The sequence below is a fragment of the Stegostoma tigrinum genome, chromosome 25 (assembly GCF_030684315.1).
Source record: "Stegostoma tigrinum isolate sSteTig4 chromosome 25, sSteTig4.hap1, whole genome shotgun sequence".
In the NCBI taxonomy this organism is placed as follows: domain Eukaryota; kingdom Metazoa; phylum Chordata; class Chondrichthyes; order Orectolobiformes; family Stegostomatidae; genus Stegostoma; species Stegostoma tigrinum.
This window is the reverse complement of record NC_081378.1, coordinates 20,262,506-20,285,403: the sequence shown is the minus strand read 5'-3', so window position 1 is coordinate 20,285,403 and position 22,898 is coordinate 20,262,506. Positions and strand designations below refer to the sequence as shown.

Here is a 22,898-nt window from a genome sequence, read left to right as displayed (position 1 = left end):
AATCCCTGCAGAAATATCACTGGTGGTACCTCTGCAAAATCTTGCAAATCTGGTGGCAGGAAAGATGCGACAATATCACTGTCTTCTCTGAGGACAACATCCCAAGCACTGAGGCACGTTTCACTGCAAGTGCCATATTGCCTACATCCCTAACATAAAACATCCAAATTAAGGTATCCACCCTCTTCAGACATATATGAAACTCCTGCCCAATATTGCTCAAACCGGAGTAGAAACATCCCCAAAGGCACTAGCCATCTCAAGCACCTGTGACTGGCCCGGGGGAGGCCAAGAGTAAACAGCAGGAAGAGTATCCCACCACTCCACCTCCTCAAACAACACCTGCCCTGTCTGCAGTGAGTGTGCCAATCCAGCACTAGATTGCTTAGTCACTTAGATCCACAACATTGGTGTGGGAGAAAGTTATCCTCATTCCCAAGAAGTAAAAAGGGTGTCACCACAGTAATCAGGCAAATACAAGTTGAACAAAAACCAAAATTGCTAGAAAAGCGCAGCAGATCTGCCAGCATCTGTGAAGAAAAAAATCCAGAGTTAACGTTTCAGATCCAGTGACCCTTCCTCGAAATAGTTCTGAGGAAGGGATACTGGACCTGAAACGTCAACTGATTTTTTTCTTAACTGATGCTGCCAGATCTGCTGAGCTTTTCCAGCAATTTTGGTTTTTGTTCAACTTGTATTTGCCTGATTACTGTGGTGACACCCTTTTTACTTCTTGGGAATGAGGATAACTTTCTCCCACACCAATGTTGTGGATCTAAGTGACTAAGCAGGTCTGGCAGCATCAGTTAAGAAAAAAATCACTTGACATTTCAGGTCCAGTGGCCTTTCCTCAGAACTATTTCGAGGAAGGGTCACTGGATCTGAAATGTTAACTCTGGATTTTTTTCTTCACAGATGCTGCCAGACCTGCTAAGCTTTCCCAGCAACTTCTGTTTTTGGTCCTGGCTTACAGCATCTGCAATTCTTTCGGTTTTTATTTAGTATTTAAGTAGTACAAGTTGAGTTTTTTTGTTATTCATTCATTCACAAGCTGAGGGCATCACTGGCCAGCCAGCATTTATGACCCATCCCTAATTGCTCAAAGGGAAATTAAGAATCAACCACATTGCCATGGTCTGGATGTAGTTACATGTAGGATGTAAGGATGGCAATTTCCTTCCCTAAAAGGCATCAGTGAGCCAGATGGGTTCTTCAACAATTAGCAACAGATTCATGGTCATCATTAGATTCTTATTCTTATTTCCAGATTTTTATATAGATTTCAAATTCTACCATGGCAGGATTTGAACCCCAGTCCCCGAACATGACCTAGGTCTCTGGATTAACAGTCCAGCAATAATACCAAAAGGCCATCACCTCTCCATTTATTTGAGTCAGTCAATGGATGTTCAGTTGCTGGGCCTAATGTCCTGCTCCTTAACACAGAAATGCAAACATCATTATCAACACCTCAACTGTCTGACAGTGGTAATTGCAGGCCAGAATGAAAATTGAACTTGAGGCTTCTGTGCTCAGTACTACACTAAGCGGTCCATTTGTGATCTGAATCTCTCTGGGAAGAGCTGGTCAATGAGGACTCCAGCCTGATAAGTACTCTTTAGTTGTCCTTCAGACATAGGATGGGAGACAAGAGTCATGTGCCAAGAATCTCTGCTAAGATTTTTCAAAAATGGGTGGGACTAGTATGAAAATTGGATATCAAATTATAGTATGACTATAATGAATGTTGCAGGAAATATTTCCTGAAAGTATTATCATATCAGTGATTAAAAGCTGATTTGACAAGATAACAAATATGCTATTTTCCCTCTGCACAGTCATGTAGGACCTGGCTAAGACTGAACACAACTGTCTCGAAAAAAAAACAAATTTTGCTTGGTTTAATTACAGTCTGTTTTACCTCGCTCTTGGCTTTTACTTACACAGAAGTCAGTGGAATTAAAAATCTGAAGCAGTTTCAAATTTAGTCCTGCAATCTTTGGATCATCTCAGGATATGATACAAACACAGTATGGCATGAAACTGCCCAGCCAAGCAAGAGCCAAGTGCGGGAGTTGGCTTGGGAACTGCGCTGCAAATGGTATCTCATTTCCTGGAGGAGCAGTGATGGCCTGAAATATTCCATTATCACTTTTGATTAAAGTAGAACTGCTCAGTGCTTGGGGCAATATGCAACCAATACCCATTCGCACACAGTTTTCAGTATTCCTGCTGCTTGATGCATGTTTGACCTCTTTTCCTGGGCTGTCTGTTGATTGCATATTAATCAAAGTAAGGTTAGGTAATTCCTTTGCTTGGACTCTCTCCTCTAAGATAACAATGCCAAAAGAATTCAGTGGGTCGTAGGACAATCCCAGCTTCCAACCAGTTAGGGGAAAAACAACACAAGTGGAATTATTTAAAAGAATACTGATCTCACAACCTTTCTTACACACAGATGTTAGAAAAGGAAGAGACCATTGAGCATAAACTCTGGTCCACCATTTAATTAATTCATGGTTGATCTATATGTCAACCAGCCACCTGTAGAAGATAAGACAGCACCAGGCCTTTTGGCCCACCACATGTGCTCAGCACATCCCCTGAAAAATCAACTGATCCTGATTTTGAATGCCTCATTGACTCTCAGCATGTCCATATGATATCAGTACATCCACAGTGTTGTTTGGGGGAGAATTCCAGGATATTGACTCTTAGACAGTCAGGAAACAATGATGGTTTGCTTCTCAGCCTTCTGCAAAAAATGCATTTGCTAGACCTTGGGGTTAAAGCATGTGAATAGGATTAGACGAGTTGACCTTGCAGAGAGCTGCCATGGACATGGTGTACTGAGTGGTCTCCTTCTATGTTGTAACCATTCTATGATTTGGCATCCACAGCCTTTTGGTGGTGAGGGACACCATTTCAAACTTCCACTATCTTTTCTGAGCAAAAAGTGCTTCCTGATTCTACTCTTACATATTTAAGATTGAGTGAATATATCCTTTGTGCTTAAAACTGATGGCAATACTCCAAATGAGATCTGATCAGTATCCTCACTTTTAACTACTGGCTTTCTTGTGTTAAGGGCTGACATTCCATTGGCTTTTTATGATTTATTTATTTTACCCTGATATTGACACACAAGAGCCTAAGATCCTAGACAGTTTTTAGCCTTTCACCATTATAAAAATATTCTCATTTTTCTTTTTTCTCAAAACCAAAGTGGATGACATCACATTTTCCTAAAAACAAGTTGATCAACTATAGTTTTATCCACTCATATAGTTTATCTGCATTTCTTTGTAATTTCCTGCTCAATAATGCCCTGGAAGGCTTAAAACCTAATCATTTGTGGGTCAAATCCTGGAATTCCCTCATTAACAACAGTGAGTGAATTCATATCAAGTGGACATGACTAGATTCAATGGAGCTTTCAAAATTAGTATCAATTGTTTTTTGTGGGGCATAGAGCTATGTTGGGTAAAAGGAGTTGAGATATAGATAAACCATGATTTACCCCATAACTTAGTGCCACCTGTAAAACTGGGATTATAGAACACTTTATTTTCTCCAAGCCACTGACATTTATGTTATCTGACATATTGAGGCCATCATTGAGATCCATTGAGAACATTACTTTTCATGCACTGCCAGTTACAGAAATCTCTCTTCACTTCTGTCCTGTCTTCTATGTCTCATGTGCTTGATCTCCACACAATATCACAGAAGTAATATTGAGTGAGGAGCAAACCTATCAACCATTTCTGTCTAGAGGAAATCACAGAATCATTGAATCCCTACAATGTGGAAACAGACCCATTGAGTCAAACTGACCCTCTTAACAGCATCCCACCCAGACCCAACCCTTCCCCCCCCATCCTATTCTTATAATCCTGCATTTCCCATGGCTATTCCACCTAGCCGATACATCCCTGGACACTATGGGCAACTTAGCATGGCCGATCCACCTGACCTTGACATCTTTGGACTGTGGGAGGAAACCCATACAGACCCAGGAAGAATATGCAAACTCTACACAGACAGTCGCTGGATGGTGGAATTAAACCCAGGTCCTGGCACTTTGAGGCAACAGTGCTAACTACTGAATCAGTGTGCTGGCTATGACACAGACACAGGCTCACTGTGGCAGAATCACACATACAAGGCAAAGCAGCCCTCTTGAGTGGCAGTCTGCCCACCACCTTCAACAATCAGTCACTGATGCACAGGGGTAGCAGTGTGTGTCGTATGAGGGTGTCAGTGTCTGAAAGTCTGAATACTGAGGAGTGCCTTAAGCACCATTCTCTATGATGTTGTCAGATGAATTTGTAGGTAGAATAGTTCATGATATTGAAGAGTTAAGTCCTATATACTGGTCCTCCTCATCATCACTGTAGCAATGTGTATCATAACAAAATAACCTGTAACTAGTTATTTACTTGTAAGAAACGTTTTGTGCAGTACAAGTTCCTCATTCAGTTAGACAAAGTAGTAGTTTACCTCTATCATACTAGAGGAAGGAGGGCCTGTAGACTCCTACATTTAAAGATGGCAGATGTAGACTTGAGCTAAATGCATGTATAACAGTGTATACCATCTACAAGATACACTGTAGCAACTGATCAATATTCCTTTGACAATATGTTCCTGACTGCAACCTCTAATATTGAGAAGGACAAGGCTAGCAAATGCATGAAAATTCCACAAACTGCAAGTTTCCTCCAAGCCGCAACCACCAACATGGGATTATGTAATTATCCATGGATCAAAATCCTGTAACTTCCTTCCTAATAGCATGCCCTGCCACTGTCTGAGAGAATCACAAGTGCACATCCAGATCACATCACTACTCAGGGAGGTCATAGGCAGATGTTGGAGCTGCGTTTTGGAGAGATTTGTAACTGCTACTGAATTTTAGAGGTTGAAATTTATCCCACGTATGCTTAGTTGACGTTAATTGTAAATGGGATAAATTGTTCCATAGTAGCATTCAAGAGATTGCTATCATTCACTTCAGGCAATTCTTATTAGAGGTTCATGTTTCATCACTAATTTTTGATCCACTGATCAACAGTCCTGCAATTTCATCTCTTGCTGCTCCAAAGTTCAATATCCTTTTGTGGTTACCTCCATTCCCAATCAAGTCTTCTCCTATTTCTAACTTTTTCATTCTAAGGCCTGAGAACTGTGAAACTCTTCCCCTTTATCAGTTTTGCCTCTTTCATCAATGTACCGCAGTTTGGTGTCATCTAATCACTTCTTCCTGAATTTAAGCATTACTATCGGATCTTCCATGAGAATTAATCAGTTATCCTGCACGAAAGGCATGATTGACGGTTATCCAGGTGATGGTAAATATCAGTGATTCATCTCACAACCAAAAATGTGACTCTCCTTGCAGCTTCATGATTAATACTTATTGTTCCTGTTGCTAATGTGTATTGCTACAGAAGGTCCGTTGCTATGGAGTTCTCACTGTAGCAATGAAAACTGTGATCTCATGAAAAGCTTGTGTTCAAGTCCTAAGCCCGATCAGTAGCAATTGTTGATTCTTTTTGCAGTTCCAGAAGCACATTTGGAGAATTCTGCTCTAAATTCTGTTCTTCTGAGTTATGTCCTGGATAAACTCTGGGTTTAGTGTGATTCTGTTGACTAACTCCAACCGAGATTATCATTCTGGTTTGGCTCTCCCACCTGACTGCTGGGAAAACAATGTTTTTAGCGTATCTCTCTGGCTGTAGTTGAATTCATTATGTAATATCTTGTGTAGCTCTCCAAACCAAAATGCAAATTATACCAACTTGAAATATGACTGAAGGCAGTAGGTCATGTTTAGAGTAGGGACTCTCATGGTTGATTATAGCTTTAGTTTTGGAAGAGGGGATAAGTTCGGAAAACTGTTTCAGCACTTAATGCAGGTTGGCACAATGATACAATAATTACTGTTCAATATTCCTCCTCTGGCAATTGCAAAGATTGGAATGATTCAAATGCAAGAATGTAAGTTGCAAAACCAAATGTTATCAATAGGAAATGAACATCGTCTGTTTTAATCGTATTTTGCACATTGTACTTTTATTGACTTAGAATTCTCCAAAGAAATTGTTTACTCTCTCAGGTATGGCCCATCCCTGTAGTAGCTCACCAAGGGCACCTGTCAGGCATAGAGATATTTGTTACGTCTGTGAAATACAAATGAGCCAATGCATTTTTAATAAAGGACTGAGGTGACTTCTGATCAATGAAGCTCTTTCACTTCATTTTATTCTGTCCTTTAGTTTGTAATTGTAGATTTTTTAACATTCAAGTTGTGATCATTATGAAGCCCACAGTGTACTACTCTGCTGTTCTTTTACTTTGGATTATGAAAGTATTTAAGTTATTTTTTAAAACTAACTGATTTGAACGAATTTGACTAACCTCCAGGGCAGGTGTGATGTGAACCCAGATGGAGGGGACATTACCACAACACAAGAACCACAAGAAAGTGGTGTGTTGCCTGTCATAGCCATGGTTTACTCTGTGTCACTTTATACTAATTGAAGCCTTTCTATTGTACATTTTTACCTTGAATATTGTGAACACCACATCTACAGGAAATTACAAAGTATGAGGCAGGCTTGATGAATCATCAATGCCTGCATGCAACATTTTTGTCACATGATTTAATTTGAATTTAATTTGACTTATTTGCTCTCCATACCTAAATCACTTTGCAAATCCTTTAATTCATGCCTGACTCATCTGCTTTTTGTTTTTATTATCAGTTAACGTGATGACCATGTGGGTAATTCCAGTATCCAGGTCATATCTGTAGATTAGGAATTTAAGGGCCTACATGCTGGCCTCTCTAGAGTAATGCCAACTGGTACCAAGCAGGACATTACTCCTATTATTATTACTTTCTTTTCCCCAAGTCTTAACCAAATTGTTATCACGATACACCTTTCAACAAAACAGTACACTTGAAAAATACTTAATTTTTTTTTCTTCAATCACCATCATTAAACCAGATATTTGGGGCATTATCACATTACTATGATCTTAACTGAACAAATTGACTACCATGTTTCCTACATTACAACAACGACTTCGCCTTTAAACAATACGTAATTCACTTTAAAGTGTTTTGTGATGTCACTAGGTCGTAAAAGTCATTTTGTAAATGTAAGTAATTATTTCCTTCACTTGTCTTCTTCTTTGACTTCCTCTCTTTCTACCCTTTTGCCTTTAGTTTATTTATTTTCTTTGGAACAGGAGTAATGAAATGGGTCATTTATTTGCCAATGTTTGCAGTCCCAGACCTCAACCAAAGCTGAGGAATACAGCATTAGTGGCATAATTTCTGGAATTACTCAAGTCAAAATTGGATGCTGCATTGCTGGGAAGGATCACAAGATCCTGCTGATAAGATGAGCCAGATGATTTTCCCCATCTGTAATCAACTTGTGATTTTATAAATGTAATACATTGTACCTTAAAACGCTTTGAGGTCCTTCTAATAAATCATGTGTATTACTATTTTATTTGTTCGGTTCCTTGATTTTTGTGATTATATTTTTCACATATTGTTTCCGCAAACTCAGCATCATTATTTTAAATGTTCTACTCCATCTCAGCAGAGTTAATGAACAATATAATATTAGTGTACCTATTATTCCTTTTGAAGTTTGCCACTTTGGAACCAGATTTATAATTGTTCTGGTTCTTGCCTAATGCTGATTCACGGTAGTTTTACTGATAGCCTGGCCACCAGTCCTTTAAGCTTCCACTATTTTATTTTAGTTTCTCATGGAGTTACTTACAGCTCCTTAGTTTGTGTACATGATAGAACGTTAGAAGGGTGGCAACATATTGGTCCTTGCATTAGCACTAACAGGACAGCAGCTGTCTTTTCTTGAATTTCTTTCCAACAACCTGTCTGTCCATCTGCCTTTAGATACTTTTTATCTGCTCTTCTATTTATTGCCCTATCTATTAGCTTCCAGCTACCTCTTGGCATTCACTTTTTGCCACATTTCCATCTCTCTCCGTGTCTCTGTTTCGTCCTACACCAATCTATTTTTCTCCAACACCATCCATGACCTCATCACCTCAGGGGACTTCCCACCCACAGCCTCCAACCTCATTGTTCCCCAACCCCGCACGGCCCGTTTCTATCTCCTTCCCAAAATCCACAAACCTGCCTGCCCTGGTCGACCCATTGTCTCAACCTGTTCCTGCCCCACGGAACTCATCTCCACCTATCTGGACTCCATTTTCTCCCCTTTGGTCCAGGAATTCCCTACCTACGTCCGTGACACCACCCACGCCCTCCACCTCCTCCAGGACTTCCAATTCCCTAACCCCAACACCTCATTTTCACCATGGACGTCCAGTCCCTATACACCTGTATTCCTCAAGCAGATGGCCTCAAGGCCCTCTGCTTCTTCCTGTCCTGCAGGCCTGACCAATCCCCCTCCACCGACACCCTCATCCGCCGAGCTGAGCTCGTCCTCACACTCAACAACTTTTCTTTCAATTCCTCTACTTCTTACAGACAAAGGGAGTGGCCATGGGCACCCGCAAGGGCCCAAGCTATGCCTGCCTCTTTGTAGGGTACGTGGAACAGTCCCTCTTCCGCACCTACACAGGCCCCAAACACCACCTCTTTCTCTGTTACATTGATGACTGTATCAGCGCCACCTCTTGCTCCCCGGAGGAGCTCGAACAGTTCATCCACTTCACCAATACCTTCCACCCCAACCTTCAGTTCAGCTGGGCCATTTCCAACACATCCCTCACCTTCCTGGACCTCTCAGTCTCCAGCTCAGGTAACCAGCTAGAAACTGATGTCCATTTCAAGCCCACTGACTCCCACAGCTACCTAGAATACACCTCCTCCCACCCACTCTCCTGCAAAAATTCCATCCTCTATTCCCAATTCCTCCGCCGCACCCGCTCCCACGATGAGGCATTCCACTCCCGCACATCCCCGACGTCCATGTTCTTCAAGGACTGCAACTTTCCCGCCACAGTGGTCGAGAACGCCCTTGACCGCGTCTCCCGCGTTTCCCGCAACACATCCCTCACACCCCGCCCCCGCCACAACTGCCCAAAGAGGATCCCCCTCGTTCTCACACACCACCCCACCAACCTCCGGATACAACGCATCATCCTCTGACACTTCCGCCATCTACAATCCGACCCCACCACCCAAGACATTTTTCCATCCCCACCCTTGTCTGCCTTCCGGAGAGACCACTCTCTCCGCAACTCCCTTGTCCGCTCCACACTCCCCTCCAACCCCACCACACCTGGCACCTTCCTCTGCAACCGCAGGAAGTGCTACACTTGCCCCCACGCCTCCTCCCTCACCCCTATCCCAGGCCCCAAGATGACCTTCCATATCAAGCAGATGTTCACCTGCACATCTGACAATTTGGTATGTTGTATCCATTGTACACAGTGTGGCTTCCTCTACATTGGGGAAACCAAGCGGAGGCTTGGGGACTGCTTTCAGAACACCTCCGCTTGGTTCGCAACAAACAACTGCACCTCCCAGTCGCGAACCATTTTACTTCCCCCTCCCATTCCTTAGACGACATGTCCATCATGGGCCTCCTGCAGTGCCACAATGATGCCACCCGAAGGTTGCAGGAACAGCAAGTCATATTCCGCTTGGGAACCCTGCAGCCCAATGTTATCAATATGGACTTCACAAGCTTCAAAATCTCTCCTTCCCCCACTGCATCCCAAAACCAGCCCAGTTCTTCCCCTCCCCCCACTGCATCCCATAACCAGCCCAGCCTGTCTCTGCTTCCCTAACCTGTTCTTCCTCTCACCCATCCCTTCCTCCCACTTCAAGCCACACCTCCATTTCCTACCTACCACCTCATCCCGCCTCCTTGACCTGTCCATCTTCCCTGGATTGACCTATCTCCTCACCTATACTCTCCTCTCTACCTATCTTCTTTTCTCTCCATCTTCGGTCCGCCTCCCCCTCTCTCCCTATTTATTCCAGCTCCCTCTCCCATCCCCCTCTCTGATGAAGGGTCTAGGCCCAAAAGGTCAGCTTTTGTGCTCCTGAGATGCTGCTTGGCCTGCTGTGTTCATCCACCTCCACACTTTATCTTCTATTTTTCTGTTTGATTTTTTTTCAACCTTTAACTGTCTGTCTGTATTTCTATCCCTGTCTTTCCTGTTTATGTCTTACTTCGTTTCTATGTGCTTCTATCTGACCCTTGTCTCTCTTTACAATCAACCTGGCTCTCTTTTACTCTTTCTTGAGTGACTCTGCTTGTGCTTCTCTTTCTCTCCCATTTATTGGGGTTCGGTTCTTTGAACTGGAAGCAACAGTAACCACCCCTTCCTCAGCCAGTGCAACTTGGCATCAGATGACATCTGCTCCATTAGTTAAAACCAAAATTTGCAGTTTGCATAATAATAAATCCTTTCGTGGAATCTGATTTGATTTATTATTGTCACATATACTGAGATACAGTGAGAAGTATTGTTTTGCATGCTACCATATTCAGGCAAATCATAGCTTACATATGTACATCAGGGTAATAAAACAGAATACAGAATATAGTGCTGCAATTACAGATAACCAGAACGACAGGTCTGTTCAAAAGGCTGATAACGGCAGGGAAGAAGCTGTTCTTGAATCTGCTGCTGTCCATTTTCAAACTTTTGTATCCTCTGTTTGATTGACGAGGGTAGAAGTGAGTATAAATGGGCTGGGAAGGATCTTTGATTGTGTGATCTGTTTTCCCAAGGCAGTGGGAAGGAGATGGAGTCAATAGACAGAACGCTGGTTTACATGATGGACTGGGCTACGGCTACAACTCTCTGTAATTTCTTTTGGTATTGGGCAGACAGTTACCATACCAAAAGGTGATACATCTGGATAGGTTGCTTTCCATGGTGCATTTATAAAAGTTGGTAAGCCATTAAGCATGTGTCAAATTTCCTTAGCCTTCTGAGGAAGTAGAGACAAGGTGATGAGAAATGGATTGGTAACCAACATTTGTGGAACTTTTCAAGAAATGGGGATTTATCAGTAATCTCAAAAATCACAATCCTGTAGTGAAAACAATACAAATAGATGACAAAAAAATTGTTTCTCTCACTACCTCATCAAGTCTTAAAGCAATGCACTGCTAATGAAGTACTTTTGAAATGTGGTCCCTGTTCTCATGTAGGAAATACGACAGTCAATGCGTGCAGAGCAAGGTCCTGATAACAGTAATGAAAAATGGTCAGACATTCCCAATGCTTCCATTTTTTTAACTTCAGATTTTCAACATTAGGTATTTTGTTTATGTATCATTGCAGCAAGCTCTGGTCAGAATACTGTGGCTAAATCTGGTTAAGGCCACTTAGAAACAAGAGTGATATTACAGAATCAAAGCTCTCAAACCTACTTTGACTGTGATCCCTTGAAGGGTCCCCTTCACTGTTTATAGTAATTGTTATAATTGTTGAGGGACATAAGGGACAACCCCAGCTCTTCTAAGTTGTGCCTTAGGATCTGACACCCACCTGAGTGTGTCAATGGCACCTCTGATGCTGCAATGTTCCCTTAGCAGTGCCTTTTGAAACTAGCCTTCGGCGTTGGTTGTTTTAAGGACAGCTGGTTTATCCGCCATGCTTTGAAGAAACCAACTACAGTACACATGCTGTACAGATAAGCAGCAAGGTCTGGTCAGGCCAAATAGCTTGTAAAGTGTTGTAATTATCCATATTATTCAGAATTAGTGTTTCAAACAGGGCTGGCACAATCTGTGGAAAGCAGAGTAACACTGTAGGAACCTTTGCTCCTACCAAAGCAGTCTCTCCTAAATTGGGGATTGCTCCATTTACTTTTCATGGGCAGCTCCCAAGCTTGTCCTTTTTAAAATCACGACTTCAGTCCCTCTCTGAGCTCTTTCCTTTACCTCCAATAACTTTTTGATTAAGTTTGGCAGCTCAGTGGCTAGCAATGCTGCCTCACAGCACCAGGAACCTGAGATCGATTCCACCCTAAGGCAATTGTGAGGAGTTTGCGCATCCTCCCAGTGTCTGCATGGGTTTCCTCCCACAGTCCAAAGACGTGCAGGCTAGTTGGATTGGTCATGCTAAATTGCCCATAGTGTTCAGGGATGTGTAGATTAGGTGGGTTACAGCGGAACTGGTCTGGGTGGGATGCCTAGAGGGTCAGTGTGGACTTGTTAGGCTAAATGGCCTGTTTCCACACTATAGGAATTCTATGATCTATGAAGTTCAACATAAATATGCAGAATAGAACGTATTCTTTCCAGCAGGCACTTTACAATCTCTAGATTCAAAATTAAGTTCAACAGCTTCCCATCGTAATTTCTCCTCTGGCTTCTTAAAAAATTTTTGGATGGCACTTAGACTATAATACATAGGAGCAGAAGGAGACAATTTGGCCCACTCAGTCTGCTCTGCCATTCAATGAGACGATGGCTGATCTGATAATCCTCAACTCCATTCTCCTGTTTTATCTCCATAAACCTTGATTCTCGTACTGATTAATAACCTGTCTATCTCGACCTTGACTGTACTTAATTTATCCAGCCTCTTCAACCATTTGACCAATCCTCCAACTTAATGATTCTGCTTTTCCAGTTGCATCTCTTCCAGACACATCCTTGTCTTCTTTATTTGTTCCAGTATCATCCCTTTTGACTTACACCATCATCCTTATTGGCTTTTGATCTCTCATCCTTCACCATACGATAGACCTGCTCTGATTCTATCATTTGTCTGTCTCTATACATTTTTAAAACCTCTGACCTAACATTTTCCAGTTTCATTGAAATATTGAGTTGAGATAACATTACGAACAGAGAAACAGATGTTTCCAAATCTGCTGGAAAATTCCCAGTGCTTCCATTTTTTTCACTTCAGATTTGCAACATTAGATATTCTGTTTATGTATCACTGCAGCAAACTCTGGTCAGAATATTGTGGCTAAATTTGGCTCAGACCGCTTAGAAACAAAAGTGACATCACAGAATCAAAGCTCTCAAGCCTACTTTGACTATGATCCTTTGAAGGCTCCCTTTCACTTTTCCCATAGCTCTGCAAAAATTTCCTTTTGTGACGATATTCCTGCGCCGGACGCAACTGATCTTCTGGGCCAAGGATTTAAGAAAAGACTATGAACATAAAGCACTTCCACTTGGTATTTTCTGATACAGAAGGTTGCAATCTTGACTCAAATACTTGTAAAATTGTGGGTTTAAATCCCATTTTGGCTATTATACATTGTGATCTAGGCTGACATTGTCAAGGGAGCGTTGCATTGCTGGACCTATGGTGCAATGAGGTTCTATTTGCCCTCTGAAATGAATATAAAAAAGCCTGGCATTATCTAAAGAAAGGATGTGTTCATTTTTGTCCAGTCCAATATTTCAATAATGGTCCATGAATAATTTTCAGACTGGTAGCAGGTTTGCAGTGGAATTCTCCATAGTTTGATATTGGGACCTTTGCTTTTCCTGATACGTATCTATGGTCTGGATCTTGGTGCATAGGGGACAATTTCCAAGTTTGCAGATGCCATTAAACTTGGGAGAATTGTAAATTGTGAGAAAAACAGCATGGAATTCCAAAGGGTCACTGACAAGTTGATGGAGTGGGCAGACAAGTGAAGGATGAGGTTCAATGCAGAGAAGCGTGAAGTGGTGCACTTTGGTCAGAACACCAAAAGAGAATGTAAAACAGGGAGTCCAATCCTGAAAGGGGTACAGGAGCAGAGGGGTCTGAGTGTGTATGTGCATAGATCAACTGAAGGTAGCAGTATAGGGTTAGAGAATGGGTAAGTAAAACATACAGCATTCCCAGCTTTATTAATAGGGGGACAGAATATTAGACTAGGAAGATGTTATTGAGCTTGCACAAAGTACGTGTTAGACCTCAACTGGAGCACTGTGTACAGTTGGTGTCTCAACATTATAGGGAAAATGCAAATGCTTTGATATGCTAATGCAATTTACTAGAATAGTTCCAGGTATAAAAAGCTTCAGCTGCAAAGTCAAACAAGTTGGGACTTTTCTGTCTCATGAGCAGGCTGACAGGAGATGCGATTGAGGCTTTTGACATCATGCGTGGGCAGGACAGAGTAAATAGGGAGAAGCTGTCCCTGTTCGTAGAAGAAACAAGAATGGGAGGTCATAAATTTAAAATGTGCAAATGTAGCAAGGATGGATCGCGTGTAAATGTGATGAAAGCGGTTGATTTGAGAACTTCAAGAGGGCATTAGATGAAAATTATGTCCAAGGGCAGGGGGAAAAGGATTTGCTTTTTTTTCTGAAGAAAGGTCTCGATCTGAAACGTGAACTTTCCTGCTCCTCTGATGCTGCATGGCCTGCTGTGGTCCTCCAGCTCCACAGTGTTGGTCTGAGCACAAGGTAATAGAGACAGCGTTGACACGATGGGCCAAATTGCCTCCTTCCCTTCGGCGAACACAAAAAGAATCTGAAATTCCTTACAAACGCCAATAAAACGGAGTTAGTTAAGCACGCTGTAAAAGGATGGAGTTCGATTTCAAAAGGATTTTACGGGCTCTCCGATAAACACAACATCCAGACGGAAACAACGCCAACATCGTTATTCCGCGCGTGCGCACTGTGTGCCTCAGCCACGCGGGCAGGCGGCCTCCGTGCACGCGCACTCGGGCCGGGGTTGCGAGCCCGCGCGTGCCCGAGCCAGTAGGCAAGGCCCCGCCCCGTGTGGGCCCGCGGGTTTCACTCACTTGCTCTCTCCCTTTTTCTTACGGCCTGTTCCCCTCTCTCTGTCTCTGCAGCATGGCCGACTACCTCATCAGCGGCGGCACCGGCTATGTGCCCGAGGATGGTCTCACCGCGCAGATACTGTTCGCCTCCTCTGATGGACTCACCTACAAGTAAGTCAGAGCTCCTCGCTGGCATCCTCCCCCCGCGGACACGTTGCTCACATCCCGGATCCACCATGTGCGATATCTCCGGGATAGGGGAAACAACCCCAAGGGCTGAGGCTGGGCACCGATTAGGAATCGACTTCTTGCTGCCTCACGGTGGGAAAGTTAACGGTAAAACGTGGTTACGAACAGCTGGGCGGAATTCACAGTCTCACACAGCACATCCGTTCCTCATTTCCTCCCCATCTACCCCACCCCTGAATGCTGTTCCATCTCCCTCCCCCACACCCCCCACACAACCCCCCACCCCCACCACACCCTCCCCCCACCCCCCACCACATCCACCCCCACCCCCCACCACACCCTCCCCCCACCCCCCCACACCCTCCCCCCACCACCCCCCCACATCCACCCCCACCCCCCACGTCCCTCCCCTCCCACGTTTTGTAACATTTAAAAGGTGTTATATGAATATGAGCTGCTTATTCTTTCATTATTTGGCAGATATATACTTTTGGACTTTCCATCACTGTCATCAGTGGTCTTCTTGAGGCTGTTCATGCTTATTAGAGTACCCTCCACAGAGTAGGTTCTGTGCCCTTGGCACCCACATTTTATTTCAAAATGCAGTGTCATTGTGACCCAGGTGAATGTAGTGATTTACTGCAGTTCTTATAGAGACTTTATTGGAATGTGACTGTAATATTTAGTGGACTGTTGTGCAAATGTGAGTGCCTGCAGTATTTACTCCATCAGCGTTTAAAATCTGTTAAAAGAACATAGGAGCAAGATGTCATTCAGCACTTCAAGTTTTAGTGGATTAGGGCAAAATCACCTTCTGCAATGCTATTTGCATGCACTATCCTCATTTTTGTACAAAAGTGGCAAGGGAGTGTCTAGTCTCCTCACTCTCTGCTCCTAGGGTAATCTTGCCATTGCAGTAATTTTTCTGGTGAATGTCCACACTGCCTCTGTGGCAAGCGTATCCTTCCTTGGACAAGCGGACTTAGGTGCAGTCTCACTAACTGAAGCCAGGCATCTTTGCTCCCTCATGATAAACACTTGCATTTTATTTTGTAGTAGAGCCCTCTACTCTATGACAGCTCCACCAGGAAACAGTCCCATTGGAGTGATGAAGCATGGTATGAGTGTAAGTGATATTGCTTTTCTGCAAAGCAAAGTTTATGACTGGTAACAACTGTATTTCAGTAGAATGATGGATGAGAAAGCCAAAGTTGAAAGTGGATGAAAGTAACTACAAGTGCAGCAGAAAGTAACCAAGGTGATGGTATCAAATGATGTCTCTGTCGGAACTTTGTGAGACTGATGATAATTGATGTTTCATTAGTTGTTGTCCCTTCGAGGTAGAAGTGAACAGTTTCAGAGGCTGAAACAACAGAATTGTGGGCTCACTAGAGTGACTGGAATGTTGAGAGCGCTTGCATTATCCCTCTTGTGTTCATTGAATTCAATCAGTGTAGAAGAAAATGTTTCTGTCAAATGGATCCATGTGTTGAAGTAGGCTGTGGATTACGATTATTTCTTCTGCAGTATGACAGTTTGTTGATCTTGGTTTAATCCTTTGATTCTTCCATTATACCATCTAGCTGTGTTCTTTCTCAAATGCCACAATATATCTTTGTCTTCTTTTTGACTTACCTGCAGCTTTTTCAGTTGATTACTGAATCCTCTTCACATGGGTGGGGTTCTTCTCAGTGATAATGGGAACTGCAGATGCTGGAGAATCCAAGATAATAAAACGTGAGGCTGGATGAACACAGCAGGCCAAGCAGCATCTCGGGAGCACAAAACCTGACATTTCGGGCCGAGACCCTTCATCAGAGAGGGGGATGGGGTGAGGGTTCTGGAATAAATAGGGAGAGAGGGGGAGGCGGACCGAAGACGGAGAGAAAAGAAGATAGGTGGAGAGGAGAGTATAGGTGGGGAGGTAGGGAGGGGATAGGTCAGTCCAGGGAAGATGGACAGGTCAAGGGGGTGGGATGAGGTTAGTAGGTAGGAGATGGAGGTGTGGCTTGGGGTGGGAGGAAGGGATGGGTGAGAGGAAGAACAGGTTAGGGAGGCAGAGACAGGTTGGACTGGTTTTGGGATGCAGTGGGTGGGGGGGGGGGGGAAGAGCTGGGCTGGTTGTGTGGTGCAGTGGGGGGAGGGGACGAACTGAGCTGGTTTTGGGACGCGGTGGGGGAAGGGGAGATTTTGAAGCTGGTGAAGTCCACATTGATACCATTGGGCTGCAGGGTTCCCAAGCGGAATATGAGTTGCTGTTCCTGCAACCTTCGGGTGGCATCATTGTGGCACTGCAGGAGGCCCATGATGGACATGTCATCTAAAGAATGGGAGGGGGAGTGGCAATGGTTTGCGACTGGGAGGTGCAGTTGTTTATTACGAACCGAGCGGAGGTGTTCTGCAAAGCGGTCCCCAAGTCTCCGCTTGGTTTCCCCAATGTAGAGGAAGCCACACCGGGTACAGTGGATGCAGTATACCACATTGGCAGATGTGCAGGTGAACCTCTGCTTAATGTGGAAAGTCTTGTTGGGGCCTGGGATAGGGGTGAGGGAGGAGGTGTGGAAGCAAGTGTAGCATTTCCTGCGGTTGCAGGGGAAGGTGCCGGGTGTGGTGGGGTTGGAGGGCAGTGTGGAGCGAACAAGGGAGTCACGGAGAGAGTGGTCTCTCCGGAAAGCAGACAGGGGTGGGGATGGAAAAATGTTTTGGGTGGTGGGGTCGGATTGTAGATGGCGGAAGTGTCGGAGGATGATGCGTTGTATCTGGAGGTTGGTGGGGTGGTGTGTGAGAACGAGGGGGATCCTCTTTGGGCGGTTGTGGCGGGGGCGGGGTGTGAGGGATGTGTTGCGGGAAATGCGGGAGACGCGGTCAAGGGTGTTCTCGACCACTGTGGGGGGAAAGTTGCGGTCCTTGAAGAACTTGGACATCTGGGATGTGCGGGAGTGGAATGTCTTATCGTGGGAGCAGATGCGGCGGAGGCGGAGGAATTGGGAATAGGGGATGGAATTTTGCAGGAGGGTGGGTGGGAGGAGGTGTATTCTAGGTAGCTGTGGGAGTCAGTAGACTTGAAACGGACATCAGTTACAAGCTGGTTGCCTGAGATGGAGCATGAGAGATCCACGAAGGTGAGGGATGTGCTGGAGATGGCCCAGGTGAACTGAAGGTTGGGGTGGAAGGTGTTGGTGAAGTGGATGAACTGTTCGAGCTCCTCTGGGGAGCAAGAGGCGGCGCCGATACAGTCATCAATGTAACGGAGGAAGAGCTGGGGTTTGGGGCCTGTGTAGGTGCGGACCTACACAGACCCCAAACCCCACCTGCAGTGCCACAATGATGCCACCCGAAGGTTGCAGGAACAGCAACTCATATTCCGCTTGGGAACTCTGCAGCCCAATGGTATCAATGTGGACTTCACCAGCTTCAAAATCTCCCCATCCCCCACCGCGTCCCAAAACCAGCCCAGTTCATCCCCTCCCCCCACTGCACCACACAACCAGCCCAGCTCTTCCCCTCCACCCACTGCATCCCAAAACCAGTCCAACCTGTCTCTGCCTCCCTAACCTGTTCTTCCTCTCACCCATCCCTTCCTCCCACCCCAAGCCGCACCCCCAGCTACCTACTAACCTCATCCCGCCTCCTTGACCTGTCCGTCTTCCCTGGACTGACCTATCCCGTCCCTACCTCCCCACCTATACTCTCCTCTCCACCTATCTTCTCCTCTGTCCATCTTCGGTCGGCCTCCCCCTCTCTCCCTATTTATTCCAGAACCCCCTCCCTATCCCCCTCTCTGATGAAGGGTCTAGGCCCGAAACGTCAGCTTTTGTGCTCCTGAGATGCTGCTTGGCCTGCTGTGTTCATCCAGCCTCACATTTCATTATCTGGGGTTCTTCTTAGTTGGTTCTGACATTATAAAATGGTAACGTGGTGTCATGTTCAATGGCTTTTCACCCTGTTGCACATTTTTACTACTGGTATCTCCCAAGTATCCTTGGATTTCTGCTATTTCTTATGTGCTACCCCTCAGCAACATCAGATAATAGTATAATTTTTCAAGTATAATGTCAACACCCAGCTCCCTGTTGCCAACATATCCGTTGACTCCTCTGCTGTTATTAAGGGATAGAGACTGCTTACCTGACCTCCAGCCATTGTCAAACAGAAGTTTCCTCCATTTAAATATAGTGAAAATTGAAGTCACTGTCTTCAGTCCCGGTTCCAATTTGTGTTGCCCAGAAACTGACCCCTTCCCTCTGCCTGGCATCTCTTAAACCAAATTAGATGGGACAGTCATAATTCTGATGTCATATTTGATCCTGAGAAGAGCATCTGATTGTTTAATGTTGCCATCACTAAAACAGTTTATTACCACTCCCAATGTCACCTTTGTCTCAGTTCAGCTGCTGAGATCTTCATTCATACTTCTGAACTCAGCAATTCACCACATCCCTGAAAGGGCTCCCGTACTCCTCTTCCATAACGTTGAAGGGATCCAAGCATCTGCTACGTATGTCCGAACTCTGCCCTGCTCTCATTACTTTAAGCTCAAGCAACATTTTGATAAAGTTTTTGTACTTGCTTTCACATTACTTTATCATCTAGTTCTCCTCTGTCTCAGTATCTCTTACAGCTCCAGAAGTCCCCAAGATATCTGTGTACCTCTAATTCTGGCCATTTGAACCTCCTCTTTGGAATTCCCTCAACGCCTCCCCACACTCTGCTTTACACTCCATATTTAAGATTCTCCCCAAACCCCACCTCTTTTACCAAGCTTTAGGTCATGTGACATCTTACGTGGCTCCATGTCATATTTTATGAAATTTTAAAACGATTTTATGGGATTTTGATGTCACTATCATGCAGCCATCCAGGCACATGGAGAGTACTCCATCACACTTGATTTGTGCCCTGTACACAGTAGATGGGCTTTGAAGAGTTAGGAAGTGAGATACTTGCTGCAGAATTCCCAGCCCCTGACCTGTTGTAGCAGCATTATTTATATTATTAGTTCAGTTTATCTTTGGATCAATGGTAATCCTATTGGATTCTCGTAGAGGGGTAATCAGTGATGGTAATGATTTAGAATGTAAGCCGTGATGGTCAGATTCTATCTTGTTGGAGATGGTCATTGCCTGGTATTTGTGTCCTGTGAGTGTTACGAGCTACATCACTCAAGCTTGGATGTTTTCTGGTCTTGCTGCAAGGGCCAAGACTGCTTCACTGTCTGAGGAGTTAGAAATGGTACTGAATGTTGTGCAATTATTAAGTAACATTCTCACCTATCTCTCAATGCTGAAGATGCAAGCAGCTGAAGATGGTTGATTTAAAAACAAACCCAATCTGTTCGGATGTGTTTTCATACACTTCTGTGGTCATCAGACACTGAGATGGAACTTGAACCCAGACCTTCTGTTTCAGAAGTAGCTGACACTACCCCATGCCACAAGATTCCCAAAAGATGTAAGCATTAATAGACTCGCTTGAATTTTGTATTGTGTCATATGATTTCAATCAAGTATGGCTTTAAACTATATTAACCTTTGTATTTTGTTCATGAGACAGTGGGGAGAAAAGTATAATAAATTTTGTGCTAAACTTCAGTTATCAAGAGTTTCAGTCAGTAAAGAAAGAGTGAAGTCATACATCTGCATTCTTGATTTGTCTGATGTTTATGTTGCTTGCACGATTTCCTGGTTCTGGCCATCTCCTCTCCAACATGGATGTGCTAGCCCTCTACATCTCCATCCCTTGTCAGGCTGGTTTGTCTCTAATGCATCAAAGACTGCATTGGTGCGGCTGCTTTTTCTCATCTGGAATTAAGAAAACTTTGCACCCCAAATTTCCACCCTTCTTTTGTGTTCATCTGTCTATCTTGGATTTTTCTCCCCTCTTGAGGATAGGCTGTGTTCTGATATCTAAATTTACATTGAGTTACCCCTTTGTGGAATAGCTTTGCTTTGCACATAAGAATGACTCCAAACTTCCAGTTGTTTGTCTCTTCAGTACACCATCTTGTTCTGATTTTAGTCCTGCCCTTGGCCTATTTCAGTGTTTCAATATTCCTTGACTGCTCTGTTTCCTTTTCTGGGAAAGGCTATTCAGCAATATCCATTACAGGTCCACTGATTCCACAGTTACCTTGATGACACCTCCTCACACCCTGTTTCATTTAAGAAGTCAGTTTCATTCTCCCAATTTCTGTCTCTCTGATTTCTGCCTTGATGATGCAAGCTTCCATGCAAATGCTTATGACATGTCTTCCTTTTCCCTGAACCACTGATTCCCAAATTGACAGATTCTTCACTATGTCCTAATCATTTTCTACATTTCTGTTCTCATCCCTTGACCTCGTTTCCGGAACAACAATTTCCACCTTACATTTCCCTTTGCATTTAAAGGATTATCTTCTGCCACTTCCAGATGCCAAGAACATATTCTTTCTTTCCTGTCAGCACAGGCACTGTTCTCTCCACCACACTCTGTTCCACTTTCCCATCACTCCCAAGACCTCATTAACACCTCCCCCATGGCACTTTTCCATCCAATCACAGAAGGTGCAACACTTGCCAATTTACTTCCTCCATGCTCACTGTTAAAGGCACTAACCACACCCTCCAGGGTGAAGCATCAATTTACTTTTACTCTCTGCAGTTTAATCCACTGTACTTGCTCGTGCAATGTGGTTTCTTCCACATTAGCAGGACCATACATAGACTGGGTAACAGCTTTGCAAAATACCTACACCCTGCACATAGGGATGACCCTGAACTTCTAGTCACTTGTCTTTTCATTACACTAACTTGCTGTCATACTAACGTACCTGCCTTAGGCATTCTTCCAGTGATGGCTAATGCAAACTGGAAGAACAACACCTCATTTTCTGAAAGGGTGCACTACAGCCTTCAGAACCCAATATTGATTTCACAACTTGAGATCATGAACTTGAACTTGAGATCTGCCCTTGATATTGATTCCTCCCCAAATCCCTCACCATACCTTGCTTGCATGGGTTTGCACTCAATACAGCTAACCTATTTTTAGCTATTAATATCTACTCATCTGCACCTTTTCACTACTATCATTAGCCACGTAACTGTTGACTTTTAGAGTGGCATCCTCACCATTTGTTGCTCCTGCCTTCTTTTTGCTACAGTGTAAAACCCATCACTTTTCCAGACTTGCTCAGTTCCAAAGAAGTGTCATGTTAGAATTGAAACTTTCTTTCTCCACAGATGTTGCTTATCCTACTGAGTTTCTCCAGAGCTTTGGTTTTATTGCAAGATAAAGTCCCTGTGTTTGAAGATTTAATATGCAAGTTGCAAAAACAAATTGTTGGAAAAGTTGAGATAACAAGGTGTAAAGCTGGATGAATACAGCAGGCCGAGAAGGAAAGCTGACATTTTGGTCCTAGACCCTCCTTCAGAAAAAGTTTAGCAGGTCTGGCAGCATCTGTGGAGAGAAATCAGAACTCTGAGGAAGGGTCACTTGACCCAAAACATTAACTCTAATTTCTCTCCACAGATGCTGCCAGACCTGAGCTTTTCCAGTAATTTCTATTTTGTTTCTGATTTACAGTAGCTGCAGTTCTTTCATTCTTCATTATTTAGGATGCAATTTGGGGGCATTTTTTAAAAGATGCTGACATAAGAGCATCCCATTTTAAGCTTTTGCTTTCTTACTCTGGCTGTTACCCATATTTTGGTCTCCATCTATTAGATAAACAATGATCACATGGGTGTATTTATGCTGTAGGGACTGCAGGTTCCTCTATCATCTCTTATGAACATAGGAACACACAGGATTTGGCCATTTGACACCTCCAGCCTGCTTTACCATTCAATAATATCATAGCTAATATAATTGTAATCTCAAATTCACATTTCTGTCTACTTCTGCTCCTACATCCTTAAATAAGTAAGCCATTCTGTGTGCAGTACTCCAGATGTGGTCTTGCCAGTGCCCTGTATAACTCAAGCTAGTTATACTGAAC

The 22,898-nt window shown here is 43.8% G+C and overlaps 1 protein-coding gene across 7 annotated transcripts in view; it reads left to right on the top strand.

Moving 5' to 3' along the window:
- LOC125463086 (inosine-5'-monophosphate dehydrogenase 1) overlaps nt 1-22,898 on the top strand; it is a 58,099-nt gene that overhangs the window by 3,437 nt on the left and 31,764 nt on the right. For all 7 annotated transcript variants that reach the window (XM_048553788.2, XM_048553784.2, XM_048553785.2 and 4 more), the window contains exon 2: nt 14,801-14,899. In XM_048553788.2, the coding sequence (XP_048409745.1) occupies nt 14,801-14,899 (99 nt within the window). The remainder of the gene's footprint in view (nt 1-14,800; nt 14,900-22,898) is intronic.